Source organism: Thunnus thynnus, chromosome 24, assembly GCF_963924715.1.
Source record: "Thunnus thynnus chromosome 24, fThuThy2.1, whole genome shotgun sequence".
Lineage (NCBI taxonomy): Eukaryota > Metazoa > Chordata > Actinopteri > Scombriformes > Scombridae > Thunnus > Thunnus thynnus.
Window position 1 is genome coordinate 12,801,394 of NC_089540.1, and position 16,963 is coordinate 12,818,356.

A 16,963-nucleotide genomic window follows, 5' to 3' on the forward strand; every position below is an offset into this window, starting at 1 on the left:
ATGATACTTTTTGGTACACTTATAAATGATATTGATATAATACTTCAATCAATCATATAGAGACACCTTTTTATCACCTTTTATTGAAAATTTTCTTGTATATTAGTGTTCTTCAAGAATATTTCGGTGTATTTTGGGGCTTACAGCCTATATAACGACCTTGGCTGTGGTTTAGTTTTTTTTTTTATTAAGCTATCTACTACATTTCCCTGCTACTGTAAATTATTTAATTTGAGCATTATACTCCTACTGTATAGTAGCCTATATCAAGGATAATTAGTAATGAGTTCAGTGACGTTTGTGATATTTTACCAACCTCTTCTCTAGCCTGCATGATGAAGTTTGTGATACATAAACGTGCATGTCAACTGCAGCCAATTATATGATTGATGGTTACTTTTTCAGTTGTATAGGTAATATTATTTGTCCTTTACGTCATCCTAAAAGATACCGAAATTAAACCAATTAGCGAAATGTTGCCTTTAAACTTGACTGTTGCAGTTTGAATGTGTTTTGAGATCAATACAACGTATTGAGGCAACATATAGAAACATAGAGAGAGAGAGAGAAATCGTCCAAGGGTGGATAAACTAACTGCGTTCATGTATACGCACATAATAACCCATCAAGGGACTAATGGTTATAAATACCTCCGCACCGAGCAGAGCGCAGTCTTGCAGGGAACTGTCGCCGCCTCTGAGCTTCAGCTCCTGCTGACAGATTGTAGGTGGGAAGCGGTGATTACACACGATGCCCTTGAGGTGAAATATTTCGGGTTTTCCCGAAAACCTTTAATTCCTCATAGAAATAATGCTGGAATAGATGGATGAATCGCCTGGTGACGCACGAATGCACGCACCAGTGCGCGTTTATGTGCCTGCACGTAATGCCTGAACTGAAACACACAAAAATTACACACACACACTTTGCAGCTCAGTTTGAAATAGGAAATAGTTTCTCATATTTATTTAGGAAAGTTACATAAAATATAGCATTAAAGTCTAGTGTAACAGACAAAATTGCACACAGTAATAATATTAATAATAATAATAACAATAATATTAATAATAATTACCAAAGTAACACTGCTGGTAACCATTTCTCTTTACAAAGGAACCAGGAACATTTAAGGAGAGAGGTGAAGCATGACAATCACACTACAGTCTTGACAGTACAAAATGTGGGTATAAATACTGGACATCTAGAAAAATACACAAGTCCTCTTCAGACTCTCTTCATACAATATTAACAGTTTCATAGAAAAATTGAAACACACAGTCGGCTCTGTTGATTAGCACCAGCTGGTCAAATTCCAGATAGAAATTTGGCATAACTTCACCTAAAGTTCAAATATGTCTTTAAAATAAAGTGATAAAATATTTTAGCATTAGCTCTTATTGATCAAAATAAAGATTTAAAAAAAAAAACAAGAACCCCTAAAGAATTCAATAAGAAAAGATACATGCCATTTTCAAACAGTAGACTTAAAACCTTGGTTGAATGATTGGCAAACAATTTACATCTTTTTTTTTTTTGTTTATTTTTCTCATTTGCATATATCAATCAGCAATGCCCATTCTGATATTAACTTATAGCACTTTTTATATACAACATAATATACAACTATGAAAAAAGGAAAACTGAGGTTTGGAGAGTTCAGGTATGCAAAGCGAGATGAGACTATACGAACTATAGACTGTCTGGATTCTGGAGTTTTGCATCAGGAGCATTTAAAAAAAAAAAGATTACTGTTATTTTTATTTGTCAACAAAATATTCTGATGGCTGCATTTTAATTCTTACAATCTACATTAGTCCAGTATGTTCCCTGAGCTACCAACAACGATGCTGGATGCGTTGAAGCCAAAAAAAAAAGTTGGTCGTTTGCTGTACCTGGGTACCATTCAGACACTGAAACATCGTCTTATGAGTGAGTGTACCACATGGAAACACTTTGTCTCAGTTGACATCATTAGATAAACTGATGCTAAAATCTGTTTAGTTAGCTGAATGAGGATATTTGTCATTCATTAACTGGGTAAGAACATTTTTTCCGCAATGTTCTGCTCACACACGAAGACAACCGCCAAAAGGTTTTTCCTTTAAAATTATTTAAGAATGAACAGTAAGTGAAGGCCTGATTTGATTTGTTATGTGGTTTTAAAGATATTGCTTCAAAAAAAGAAGTAGACAAAGATGAACCAGGTGTATTATTATGGATTGTGATTCCACATGAGCAATTTTTTTGGGGCAAATTTGATGGAAAACACACTTAGCAGCAAAACATGAAACGAGACCTTGGATTCAATGCAATCAAAGCAACTGTACGCCAATGTTGCCCATCAGCGTTGCCCCAAAAAGACGCCCTGCTTATCACTGCTCGAATAATCGTTCACTTTACGCTCCTTACAAACTTTGTACAGTATTTGTTACAGTGCAATGATAAGAAGATCCCCAGCATGGGGAAAAAGATCACTACAAATTGCAATGAGACAATGTTATGTATTGCTGTCCAGTCCACCACACCCAGAGTCAAACTATTATTGTCCTGGTTTGGTGCTCAGGTTGAGGTTTCATCCTCGTGTCTCCAGCTCCAGTAAGTGCTTCTTGTTGTATAGAGAGAGTACAGGGCTCTTCATGTTGCGGCAGGGCTGTAGTCAAGACTCGATAGTCACGTCTGAGTCATTTCCGAGATGAGAGTTGAGCTTAAATCAAAAGCAGGTCCAAAAGTGATTGCGAAGGTCAAAGCCAGAACAAACATGAGTCTTATTCAAGGCCAACAGCAGAACAGAGAACAAACTGAATATTTTCTACTTGAAAATGCAAAAACTAATGTTTAGGGGGGTCTTAAGGATCAACGAAAATCCAAATTACTTAAAAATGCATTCTGCAGGCCTACTGTACCCTTCAACATCCAAACAATCGATGCATGGAATTTCAGAACGAAGGAGAAAGTCCTCTCAACTGTTTGCATTGCTGGAAAGTAAACAATCAAATCTTAATCATCTAGAGAAATAATTACATTTTATAATATTGGCCAAGAACACGTCAAGTCTAAGTCGTCAGAAGAGTGGACTTAAAACCAGACTCGAGCCTCTGTCACTACAGCCCTGCCTTCTTACTCGTCGCTCCTACACGTCGTTGGAGCCCTGGCTGGTGCAGGAGGAGAAGCTGTCGTACAGCGAGTCGCTAAGGGAGCCCACGGGATCGGCCCCAGGCCTGCTGGAGAAACTGGAGGAGGAGGGCTCGTCCACCCTGCAGCAGTCTTCCCCGCTCTTCCCCGCATCAGGGTGGCAGTCGCCTCTGCGGCCGCCTAATCCCGTGTCCGGGTAGAGGCTGCCACTGCTGGAGCTGCTGTGATTCAGCTTGTTCAGGGACTCCAAGGAGAAGTCGAGAGAGCCCGGCTGGTTTGTACAGACGGGCGTCTTCTCCAGGGGGATCTCCTTCTGTAGAAAAAAAGAGCATAAAAATGTTAAATTATGGTAAAAAAATAGTATGATTGGCTGCATCTTGACTGTAAAAAGATGCATTTGACAGATGCAGACTGAATATCAAGCATAGAAGTCAGTCTAACATTGCACCATGTAACTCATTTGCAGCGTTGTGCTGCAAAGCAATAACGGCAAAAACGCCTGAGAGCATGACAGAGATCTATATTGAGATTTTTATCACACTCAAGGACCAAATGTATGCCTTGAGTGTTGACAGCCTTACATCTGTGGGCATCTGGGCTCACCCACTCTCCCTGTTATATTAACTGTGTTGCATGATGTGTTATACCTTTTGTGCTGCCTGTGACAGTCTGTTTTATAGATTAGCTTAGTCAAGAACATGTTACTCAGGGGAAATGTTATATCTGAAGGTATAAAAAAAGCAGCTCTCTTTTAGCACCCCTTTAATTAGCAGGTGTAGTTTCATCTCTGCATGCTTTAATGATTAGTGAATACATGTGCTTGAAGTCATGACAGTTCAGAAGGTATTAGAGTTGAAAAATTATATCACTGTAGGTCTTATCACCAGCCCAGATCGTGTCATTGGATTGGCGCCTGTTAGCCTTTCAAGGGTACGTGCTGCCAGGCAACTCATCAGCAATTAGACTCAACAACAAAAGTGCATAACCCTGCATTAACCAACTGCTACTTTGGTACTTAATGCTCATAGTTACTGTTAAACGACTCCACGCCACATCTTTGATAATGACCTATGAGTCAAACCCTGTCTACAGAGGAAAACAAATCAACACTTAAACCTAAAAATAGGCTGTTTACAGTATGATGTGCCAACTATTTGAGTATTCTTCGTGATCTCTTCTGTAGTCTCAAAAGGCACTTTAGGAAGCCAGCTACTGAAGCAATCAGCTCCCAAACTCCTCTTGAGAGGCTGTAAACAAAATTCTCTTGGTAGCTACTTTTTTTCCATCAGCAAATCTAGCCTGAGAGCAGAGCAGCTATCAACACAGGTATTTTTTTTGCAGGGTAAGTATACATAGGAATAGCCGGAGGGTCCAGGCAACCTCTAGGGACACTCCAAACCTGGACCATTTAGCATTTTGCTGTGAGGTGTATCTCCCTACAGACGTAAACCCAGAACTCCACACAACAATCTGAAGCATGAACACATAAACACGACTGCATCAGAAAGATATTTTAGAGAGCTATTAAAGCGATGCAAACCTCCACATATTGGTAATGGAACCTGCAGACATTCTTTGATCTTACAAACTGCCAAGTTTCGTAAGTCATTGACTCATGACTTAAATGCTAATGTGCCAGAAGACCAAAGATCAAATACAATATTTAGAAGAATGATCTGTACAACTGGGTCCATGCAAACCTAATACGTTCATCAGGACAAGTACTGTTGACGAGTTTCTTAAAACAATAAACCCTGTATCTCGTTTAGTAAAATAATCTACTGTATCATCTGCATACATCTTTCTGCGAGCCCTTCGCAAAGTTCTTGTACCTGTCATTTATTGTTAAAGTTTCCTCTAATTCCAAGAAATTATCTGTACAGCAGCAGAGTCTTGCATTTGCCATCACATTCAACATATTAACCTACAATTGTTACATAAGAAAATAATACTTGTTTGCAAAATAAGAATTTGATAGCTCTACATTATTTTCCACTCCACACTAATGGAAATTAATTTTTAATCACTTGCATTCATGCACTTTCCATATAAAAGAAGGTCTCAGCTGTATAAGCATCCCCAGTGGGCTGAGTGTCTTTCTTCAGGGCATGTTGACAGTGTCAGTGGTAATGATAATGGTAACTGTAGTAGTGATAAAAGACTATTAATATTTATAAAACAAATCCACCCTTGAATAATTTATATATCTTCTGTAAAGTCTGATTCACACCAGAGGTTGATGTGATGTGATATAAAGCTCTAACTAAATTTTGGTCAAACTGCTTTCACACAACCTGCCACTTTCCCGCATTCATCAAACTGACTTTTGACAACTTCTACAGAGAGAGCATGAGGTTTTGCATCTAGCTGTATGTTAGGCCGCATGTGTAGGTGGGAGAGAGTAAAAACAATAGTGATAATAGTTCTCAGCCCAGGTTCTCATGGGCCTGAAGCCTTGTTTTTTCCTCTCCTACCAGCTAGTTAATTGCATTCACCTCCCATCCCAGGTGTAACCTCTTCTGTGATTAGGGGGCTGGAGTGAAACCAGCAGGACAATTTGAGCCTAGAAGGCCAAGTATGAGAACTATTGGTACTGTATAACAAGAGCAAGACAGCTGGTGTAGGAAAAAACTCTGGTGTCCCTTATTCAAACTGAATCATGCAATGAATTCTGTTTCATTGAGGCTTCCTAAACATGTGAGAATGCAATGTGACTTTATGTAAATTTGTGTGCAAGTATTAAAGATAAATTCTGTTTTGCATTATTTACATCATTTTTAAAACTTGAGGCTGAACTCAAAAGGCAACCGTAAAAAATACATAATCCCCTCATACCTTGATGTCGTGTTTTGATACAACCTTACACCCTTAAAATCCCATCGAGCCCTGTTAATGTGCACTGATGTGACCTTTGGTAGCAAGTGCAATAATAACAATTTTCTGAGGAGAACACAATCAAAAGACATGTTAACAGAAAAAGTTCAAAACTGCCCAAAGGTGACATCTGACTCCCATATGATATAAAATGTTGAGCAGGTTTTTGAAGGTGTGGAGGTTGAGCTCGAATTAAGCGCAGGTGTTGAATGCAGATTAGATTTTACCTGACACCCACACACCAGTGTTCATAGCATTGGTACTTTTATGTCAGATTATTGTCAGCCATAAAAATCGTCGTTCTATGGCCTCAGGAAACGGAAGAGTGCACGATGTGATGGGGATCAGTGATTAGCAGAGCTGTGTGACAGTGAAGAACAGTCCTATGTCTCTCAGCTACCTCCCCCCTCTATATTTCCCTTTTGGTCGGAAACAAAAGGAAAGAAAGGGAATGGCTGTCTTATCGCTGATTGGATTTGATTTTGGAGGAACACAATTACCAGCAGATCGAACTTTCCTGGTGCAGGTCTCTGTACCACCTGCGGGTTCAGCCAAAATGATGGCTGCACACATAACAGAGGCTGCAGGCACACATCTCAGTGAAAGCTTCCAACTTGAAAACACGAGGAGCCAAATCGGCAATTGGTTCTGCATCACATGTCAGTAATGGGATGTCTAAACTCAAATTCGGTAGATCTGCTTGCTACAAAAGCTTCTTGAAAGGGTCTTTTATTGTGACTTGAGCAAGACATATTTTCTCCTTTTTCCCCCTGCTGTTTTGTATTTTTTCCTCTTTACAAAGATGTTTTTACTTGTACAGTTGGTAAAACTGTGCAAAATGTGTATTAGATTTAGCATTGATAATGCTTGCAAAATGATAGTAATCAGACCAGTCTCTGCATGTAATGAGATTGTTGGAGGACACTGAAATTTAGGCGTGACAAAGCAGACCAGCAAGTGACAAATTTGTGTTAATGCTAATTTAAATGAGTGATAAAAATAGGTGAAAAGCATTCATTTTTTTTCCTCTGCTGGAAAATCAGAGAAAAAGCTCACATAAAATGATTAGGTGAATGATTGATAGAAACCATTTCTGTCAAATTTTCAATGAATGTTCAAGCAGATGCAGATTACACTTTGTTCCCGGACTACTGTGATGATATCAAGGTGTCTTGTGTCTCCTTCAGGTAACGCAGCTGAAGTTGGTTTGATCTCCATCAAGTTAGGAGGAAGGAAGATAATTGGAAAACTCACATTGCTGCTTTCAGTTGTTCGGAAACTTCTCAGCTGCTTGACAGTCAACCAAGTCAGATAAAAACCATGTCCGAAGGCTGAACCTTAATCGTACTTGACGTGGGGCGCAAATATGACAAAAAATTGCAAATGAATGCTGTTTTTTGTCTTGCTGTCATTGATTTGATCGCAATGTAGAGAAATGCGATGGCAGTTTCTCACATTCTATTTCTGGGTTGTTTCCCTGTGTCGTGCTGGGTAACTATGCTATCAATCCAACAACAACTGAGGGCGAGTGCATATTCCTCCTGTTGATATTTATTTTTTGCACTGATATAGTTTTGGTTATCCACTGGCCCTATTTCAAATTACACGTCAACTGAAATGTTCCCTTTCCCCCGCCATGTAATCATTGCTCAAGGTAACAAGCTGTTCCTCGCTCAGGGAGATGCTGTGCATGCTGATATGTTGTTTGCTAGTTTTTGGACGCGGGTCACATAAACCCCAGGAATCTTCCTATAACTTCACTGATGCTACGCCTTGGCACATGCTCTAATGTTATTTTTTCCTGCAGCAATTTCTTTCTCCTTCATGCAGACAAAGGATATATGTAGGAAAAAGAGTGAGTAAGCAGAAAAGGGGATGAAAAAATGAGAAAAGTTTAGGAAGGAAAAAACAAAACAAATGAAAGGACAGAGGAAAACTGTTGAGAACAAAAGCAAGAGAAGTCAACTGAGAAAAACAGACGAGACTTGTGGGAGAGAAATAGAAATAGAGAGAGGCAAAACTGAAAGGAAGACAAGGAAAGACACGTGGGAGAAAGAGAGACTCCGAGGAAGGAGAGGATAGAAGGAGAAGGGGGCGGCGGGCGCCGTTAGCAGGGCTGTCAGGTGCTGTCAGGATGATGAATGGGAGGCCAGCATGGGCTGTGAGGGCTCTGATGGGTGCCGCTGAGCTTTACATCACTCTCCTGAGTGTTTGCGAAAGGTTATTAAAGGCGCTTAAATCACCGGGCTTTGACACAGGCCCGCTACCAGCCACCAAACTACCCCAAACTGCAGGCAATGACAATGTCTCCCGAGTCAAAGGCTCCCAAGCCTCGACAAAAGAAAAGCGGCCGCACAGGTATGGACGTGCGCTCTTGAGGGGTGAGGAGGTGATGACATGCAGATGGATTGTCTTTTTCAAAAGAATAACGCAGGGTAAATGGGTTCAACAGCAGTCATCCATCATTATGGTTGGGTCACAGCTCAGGAATAAGGTTGTTGTCAAAATAAATATCAACTCTGGCTTAGCAGAAAAACAGAGAAACTGCATTCATATCCATTGTATTTGATTAGTCCAAAAAGTCTTCAAACAGGTGAAAAAGTCCACCAGAAGATTTTCCCAACTCATTCCAATGAAAATCAGCTTCTTTAAAATATTTTCTTTTGGAGACAGGAAGCATAAATATTTGTGCTGCACTGGCAGATTTTTTTTTTAAGACTCATTTATTGACAAAAATGTCTTGATAAGTTGGAGATGTTTTTGCAGTGAACTCTTGACCTCAATTTTGGTGTCCCTGTAAACACAAGGCTATCCTCAGAAACATAGCCTTACCGCATCCAATTAAATGGCCGACAGATTTGAGGATGAGACAAACAGATCTTCGTTTGTTTGTGTTTTTTTGTGTCTTGCGTGTCAGCTAATGGAGTAGCGCTTGCAGCTTGGTCGCACAGCAGCCCTCGGCGCTCGATGCGCTGCCTCTCCGCCGGGACTCGGATCAAAATCAAAAAACCTCTCTCTTTTCACGCGAGTCTCGCTTCCAGTTCAAGCACGGATGTAGAACTTTTGCTTTGTTAAACCGAAACTCTGCCTCTCGCAAAAACATAATACTTGATTGAAATTCTCTTCTTTGCTTGACCTCAATTCCACAGAGAGGTCAGACTACAGAGCCAGTTACAGAAAACTGCCACTGGAGCTTAGGAGGGATTCAGTGACTTGCTCAAGGACACTTCAGCAGCAGTGTTTTCCTACTTTCTAGTCACACCATCACCTCACTGCTGAACATACAGTCAGATTTTCTTGTAGATAATGAACAATAATGATAAAATGTAGGCATCCTTACACATGGAGTGACTCAGGAGGAGGCTGCTCTTGCTAAAAGTACAAATTAAAGCTGATGCAGTGAGAAAATTCTACCTTCCATGTAGAAATTCTGCATAATTATTCAAATTTATGTGTGTAAATGCCTCACAGATACTCTAGATTTGATCCTGGTGTTGAATTTCAGGATGACACTAAAGGTCAAGAATAAAACACAACAAAGAAACTCAGATTTTTTTTTTTTTAATACACAACTGTTGAGTCAGATCCTTTTTCTCAGAATATAGATTTTTGTGTCAGGGTGGGTGTTGGGTGGCAGCGGTGCAACAGAGGAGAGTTTGGCTGCCCCACAGAGCCGGGGCCAAGCGGGCTGGAGGCCATTTCATGGTCTCTGATCCTCATTTGTCATTCAGTGGCGTTAAATACTGGTAGGCAAATACCCGCTGACACAAGAGGGCAAGCCGATCGAAAGCAATTAGACGGCTTTTTCTATGAAAATCCGCAAACAATCCCACTGCTATAAGAAAGCCTTCACTTTGGGATTTTTTTTTTTTTTTTTTTTAAAAAAAGCACAGAAGTTTCAGTGAATTCGTTCTTGCCTGTGGAACTATTTCAAAGGTAGATTTGACATTGCAAGTCAACGGGACTCACTCTGACCATATGAAAAGTCTCCTTGCCAATGACTATGACATACAGGAACAGTAAAAATTCAATTTATTCATCTTCATGCCTCTGCTGCAAGGGTAAAACACATTATGCAAACCCTGTGGCAGTGTATGTCTCTAACCTGAGTTTGACTGAGGGTTTTTTTTTTTTACTTTTCTGACTCTCATCACCTCACACACTTTCTCTCTATATTGTATAAAGTTGCAGACATCTACTCCTGGGAGCTGCCTGGCTTTATATCACAAACTGCCTCCATGAAATGAGGGAAATTGATTTATTCTAGAACAATCAACATGGGGCAAACCGCATTATCTCCTTCATTTGGTATATTTAATCATAACAATCAATGAGACTCATAAAAAAGCTTGGACATATTGCACAATAATTTCCCCGACACCTAAAATACAGCAAATAAGACCATTTTCCTGGATATCATATATAAATCGACCACTAAAATGCTTGTAGGAATCAACAGCATGCCTGTAAAACATATTTTATGAGTAGAAACTGATTAGCTGTAAACAACCAAGAGGCTTTAATACTCACACTGAGTCTGTCCCCTGCTTTGCCATCGAGCGATGACTCTTTGTGCAACAAGTTGTACTGGGAAATCCTCCTGCTGTCCTTCTCCAGATGAGAGAACATATCGTGTTGGTAGTAGTCCATGATGGACAAGGATTTCTCCACGCTGCTTCTCTTCAGGGTCTCCTCATTCTGGTCGACTGTTAAGATGATGAAGGAATTTGTTATAATAAAAAAGCTTTTGCAAATCCCTCCAACACTCATACAGTCTATTATTCTGAGTAGTCTCATTATGAAACATGCCTCTAAAGCTACTCAAATCCTGTTGACACAAGACCAATAGGCTTTACATTTTCATTTAACACTGTTTTAATGAAGTAAGTAAGCTGGTGAGACTGTGCTTCCTGTGTTTCCATTTGGTAATTGTACAAATTTAAAGCAGACCTGTGTCATTCCTTTTGGTTCTGTTGATCAGGGTCCTTTGTGGCGAGCCCAAAGTGCTTCCGGTTCCCTCGGGTTCAGTCTCGGTGTCGCTGCTGCTTCCCGAGTACGTGCACACTTGCAGGGCTCTTTCCTGTTCAAGGTTAGAAAGCCAAAGTCACTTTTAAAATGTAGATATGATGCACTTTCAAAGACTCAGACAGTCAGTTAGAGGCAGATTTATTCATTTCTTGACAAAAAGATACAGTATCCACCAAAAGACCTTTCTAGGGACAAGAATGTGGCATGATATGTGGCTATTAGTCCACTCTGTGAATTTTCTATCCTGATGTATCTGTTATTATAAAAGAAATATAAATATTATGTCCTGTCAAAGTGAACACCAAGCTGCTCAATTATTCATTCTGCTTAAAGAAATACTAATGTGAAATTGTCTAAAATCTTGGGGTTAATCTATCAGTACTTCTTCATTTCTTTTAATTTTTTAATATCTGCAAATATGTCTATTTTGACACCGATCCATGTAAATGACTTACACCCGCCATATCATGGTCCTTGGATTTCATCTTCCTCTCTATTTCGTCCTCTTTGTCCTCTGTGGAAGCTGAGATGTTGCTACGCGGGGCACAAAGACTCAACCTCTTTGTCCTGATTGCATCTATATGTCAAAAGAGACAAAAGAAAAAGTGAGTCATGAGGTGCGCGGTAAATGACATAAACGCAACTGTCAGTCCACACGCACACGAGCGCTCATTTTTATTCACCGCAAGGCCACCTCATGCACCTCATGCACTGCATATAGAGAGTGGGTGGAGGAAAAACATCATTTGAGTTATTCTAAAGTGACAATCTTTTCACCGGCAGACAGACTGATGAAACACAGGATGAGCACATCTCGCGCAGTCATTCAACCAAAACCCATCCGACTGCCTACACATCCATTTTCTGCATATATGAATGGAGCTGCACAATATCTCAGCTATCCAACATTAATGGTGTCCACCCTGCAATTGTTACCAGTCATGACTCCTGGCAGGCGAGATATAACAGGTTCCAGCTGTCCTCCACAAATGACGAAGCACTGCCTTATTATCACTCTGCCTACTGCCGACTCGGACAGACGCCAATTGTCTCTTTTAACATTCAGCAGCATTACAATAACAAGCCGCGTTTGGCCGACGTTTCATCTCCATCTGAGGAAATATGCATCAAGATCATAAAGGTCTTGTCACCTTCTTCCTCTCGCCTATTCTATATAATAATGACGGAGAGAATAAATAGTTAAAACGTATGATACAGATGCACAGCATACATTTAGGCTCTTCTAATCAACTTGTTCCACAGGGAAGACTCAACGGGAGTCACTCTCTATTTGCTCAAACTGCTGCCTCTGCAGTGCCACCGCAGCACCGAGGTGAATAGATTCAGGCTAATGTCCTGCAAGCATAAATCCCCAGGTGTGATCACTCATCCCTGTGTGTTATTGTAGCTTTAATCAGCCATCTGATTGCATCCTACCCACCACCGTTCTGTCCTGAACACCAAAGCAGGAGGCGCTTTTATGATCTATGGCTATACTGACATGCTTATCTAATTGCATTTGCTGCTTCTCCTCGGGGCATGTGGTTGCACGGTTTTTCTATAAGGACACGGAGTCGTTTGTCATCTCAGCTGAGTATCAGTTGTCAGTGGTGATGCATTAGCTTCAGAATTAGCTGAACAAACAAGGTTCTTCTTTTAATCAGACTCTAATAAACCCTAACAACTTCCTCTTGTCTGCTTGTCTGCGGTTACAAGCCCTGAGTGCTCTGGAGGAAAATGTGCTAACAAAAAGTACAGTGACATCCAATATTTCACTTACCCCCTGAAAGGTAAAACAAACTGTCTGAGGCTTTCAAGGCTTGTCACTTTGCCATCTTCTATGATAAGAGCACCTTTTTACAGACATGCATTTCAATTTATTTTCCTCTTCAGCCTTGATCGACAAAGCCAATAAAAGCACAAAGGCATTGTCGCTCTCCGTCATGTGGTGCCATGAGCGGCTAACAATGAGGATCTCGCAGGGCAGAACAAGACAGAGCACTGATGAGTATTAGAATTTCCCATGAACCCAGTTTGAGCCTCTCATGTATTAATATTACATTTGAGTTTAAGAGCTGAGCGTCAGTTTATTGGAAAGATAAATCCTCTGAAAATCCAAAAGGTTTTTTTAACAACACTCACCGCTGTTTTGAAGGCTTTTCAAGTTAGTATCTTTGAAAACTCATTTCCAAGTTCCAACTCTGTTTCCCAAACAAAGACAGTAGCCAGAAACGACATTTGAACATTATTAATATTCTCATACACAATCAAGAGTTCATCTTTTCCTTGTGTTGTACAAAACGAGCGAGGGCACGTGTCGTTCCTTGTCTCAGGAAACAAAGTTGCGACTTAAAAATAGGTTTAAAATCTTCTTTATTGTGCTGCGGATGGAATGTTTTTTTTAATCCAGATGGTTAGAAGAGGCTTTGAGGATGTAGAAGTACCTTCCTTATGGGTTTTTCAAACATTGCCAGGGATTTACTGTTCTGAAAAAGAGACGCTTATGTAGCTCTAATGATAATACATGAGAGGCACAAGTTAGGATGTTGTGCAAGACACACTTCTAAAGGTGCATTGTCACTTTGTATCTTCAGAAAAGTTGAATATGAATAAAAAAATGATGCTAAGCTCTGTGACTGAAATTTTCATCAACCTTGACCACCAGCCACCTCCACTCACAATCTTCCTTGGGTAAAACCTGAATGTAAAGCGGTTCCTCACTTACCTGAAGTTGCTAATTTGGGCAGGCGGCTCTGGGCGTCTTGGGTGTTGCTGCTGCAGGTCACAGTGGGGTCGGAAAGGGAGTGACCGATGCTGGTAGGGGCATGCGGGCAGGTTTTTGGGAGGGAAGGCACTTTCACACCGGATTGTGAGGGGTCTGGGTGAGAAGAGGGAGTCTCCCGATCGAGCTCCGAGGTGCTTGCGGTCACCCCATCGGGGCTGGATTCAGATTTAGGGATGTGGCGACCGCTGGCACGGGTGACTGAATCAGGGAGAGGGAAAGTGCCGATCCCGCTGTCCAGGGTTCTCATCTGGCAGCCGGAGCCTAAAGTGACAGGGAGAGGTGTGTGATATCTGGGAGAAGCAGGGATCACCAACAGAGGAGAAGAAAGGATTTGGATTCACATGCAACGGAAGGGGTCGTGAGTAAAGAGGGCATCTGTAATGGGTTCAGAAACGGTGCCGGTAAGAAAGGAGAGAAAAGAAAGCATTTTTATTTGCTAAAGTATCTTTTTAGGGAATAAAAACGATCCACTGAATAGCTGACATTATCCTGATTCACCAAAGCTTTTGTAGCTATCCCTGTAGTGACAGATGCATAACTCTAATGCGACAGAAAATACTTTAATGTGATGACACAAGAAAAGCACCTGCTGCCAGCAATTTTACACAAAACACACGATTGAGTTACAACATGAGGACATGTTCCTCTGATTCATCAGAGCGCACGCTGGTTGTAATCAGGAGAAATGACGGCGAGTAGCAACAGATGGACGCCGTTTAGAAACCACAGTTTGCAGTGCCTTGACTCAGGCTGGAACAGATGGACGGCCATGCAGCACCATCCCAGATCCTTGTAACTGTGAACGATAACGGCCAACAGTTAGATCGCTAATTAATTGCAGTTTGCAACTTTTTGCTAAGACGGAATTTGAAAAAGTGAAAAAGGCTCGTAATGTCTCATCATTGCTAGAATTAAACAAGCTTTTATTTCTCTGTTGCTGTGGGCAAACTTGAGGTGAAACTCAATTCTATTTCATTACATTTTCCACTGTTGGCCTTGAAGATGCAGGATTCAGTCTTGTCTCTCAAATATTGGAGATTAAAAAGCAACGTCAAAGCAGGCTGGCATGTTTTTTTTTTTTTTCTATCTTTCTTTTTAGCGGTGGATTGATATTGACAGGCTCTGCTTCTCAACTGTATAGTCTCCTCTCAATGGGATGCAGGAGCACAAACACAGTCTACTCATGATCATTTCCTTCTATGAATAAAGAATATCTCTGAATACTGTTGGGCATTACACCCGACTTTCAAAAAGAGTGTGAAAGGAGGGTAAAGGGTGCGTTTTCAGTAGGAGTTTATTCCCATAGACAACGTCTAACATTTACACTTGGGTCTGAAGTTAAAACTATTGATCTTGTCTTTGGATAAACCTAGCCGACTTTCCCTGGATACCATTAGTTATGCACTGAGGTAACATCTTCATCCTCCTCTGAATGTCAATGAATTGTCAATAACTTCACAGCTGAGGGAGTTCACAAATAAGAAGCTTCTTCATTTGTGTTTCAGAGAGTTGAGGAGTTCTTGAACAACAGCTTGAGCACAGACTTGTTCACGTGTACTTTTTTGTTTTTATCTGACTTGCTTCTGACATCTGACACCGTGCTGTACTGTACATCCAGAACCTGTGAAAATGAGTCACTGGATGTACACATACAGCGTGTTCATTAGACAGATGGCCTGTTACTTGTAAGCATATCAGCTCTGAATCACTTGAGGACATTTGTGAAAGAATAAAAAGTCCAACAAGCTTTAAGAAATGCTTGATGCAGCCGACATACGAACAAATAACATACATGTGAATGCTTATTTATGCGTGGATCACACAGCTGTATAATTGAATGCAAAGCATGGTGGTTCAAAACGTCCTCTATAACCAAACTATAAGGCTGCATTCAGACCAAATCAATGGTGGCAATGGTGGCGGCGTGTTGTTTGAGGTACTGGTGAGACAATGTAATACGACCCAGGAAGTCGAGTTGGAGATTAATTTTACAACTCTGGAAAGTTTTCATGGCGGCAGCTGTTTTATCTTTCGTCACGATGATCAAGAGGTAAAGAGCCAAATATGGCATTCATGTTACAAGGTAATCCGCCAACAATGTGCTCTTGTGTGACTGGCCACTGCAGTGTTACGTCAGGTTGCTTTTTGTCAAAAGTTGAGCCTGATTCAACTTCTTGCTGGATAGCCACTGCGGTTTTTTGCTGAGCCCTATGTGGTCCCCTCTCCTGCAGCGTAAACCATTCAAACGAATGGGAGGACTGCCATTTTTCATGCATTGCTGGATTTGGTGTGAATGCAGCCTAAAAAGGTCCGCAGTAATTCTACCCAGAGGCAACAACAACTGGACATAATCTAGTTTTTCACGAGCGCCCTATCACTTCTGTATACAACCTCCGGGGTTTGAGGGGAGAAAAAAAAACTGGTTTGTTGATACCTCCACGGTGTGAAATTGGCTTTATGCAATGAGGAGGCGTCAAAGAGGAGAGGAAGAGTCATCACTAACGACTGTAACCTTATCTAAGGGATATTTCTGTGTCAACAGCAATGAACACAAATTGTAAAGTTTCCACAAGAGAAACTCGTATCCTAGGTTAGAGATGCTGCAGCAACATCCACAGCAAAATGTTGTGATAATCACATTTCTGGCTTAAGAATTATGTCGTTTCTTGCTTGTAGCTTTGTTGAAAATCCCCAAAATTGGAGTTTTTTTTTTTTTCCAGAACAGAGCAAAGGCTGGAAAGTAGGTTTTGAAAGCTAGAAACATCAGCACCCGGTAAAGTAACTGCTGAATCATTGGTATTGATCAATAATGCTATCAAACCCCTGCAGATACAGTATATTATAGTCATTTTGTGCTATGAGCCAGTCGAAATGTTATTTATAGTCCCTTTACAAGAAAAAACACTGCCTCAAGGGAAGTTCTGCTAATATATAATAACTGACCAGTGTAGAGTGAACTTCAAAGTCCACATTTATTACTTGAGCATGGATTTTGCTCAAGCCGCTTGCATTATAAACTGGCTGGATGTGACTATTTCTATGATTGATGATTGTTTGTCTGGTATTAGGCCTGTGCGTGCTGCACTATGGAGAGACGTGACATTAAAGCAGCGCTGAGGAACCATGAGCGGCCGCAGCTGAAAC

At 40.8% G+C, this 16,963-nt stretch overlaps 1 protein-coding gene across 8 annotated transcripts in view; it reads right to left on the minus strand.

The window, feature by feature from the left end:
- Positions 1 to 933: 933 nt before the first annotated feature.
- The window catches only part of LOC137177195 (nck-associated protein 5-like), a 136,457-nt gene continuing 120,427 nt past the window's right edge, over positions 934 to 16,963 (minus strand). For all 8 annotated transcript variants that reach the window (XM_067583351.1, XM_067583350.1, XM_067583354.1 and 5 more), the window contains 5 exons: positions 13,760 to 14,080; positions 11,490 to 11,611; positions 10,957 to 11,086; positions 10,537 to 10,712; positions 934 to 3,445 (listed from right to left, as the gene is read on the minus strand). In XM_067583351.1, the coding sequence (XP_067439452.1) occupies positions 3,131 to 3,445; positions 10,537 to 10,712; positions 10,957 to 11,086; positions 11,490 to 11,611; positions 13,760 to 14,080 (1,064 nt within the window). In that variant the 3' untranslated portion in view covers positions 934 to 3,130. The remainder of the gene's footprint in view (positions 3,446 to 10,536; positions 10,713 to 10,956; positions 11,087 to 11,489; positions 11,612 to 13,759; positions 14,081 to 16,963) is intronic.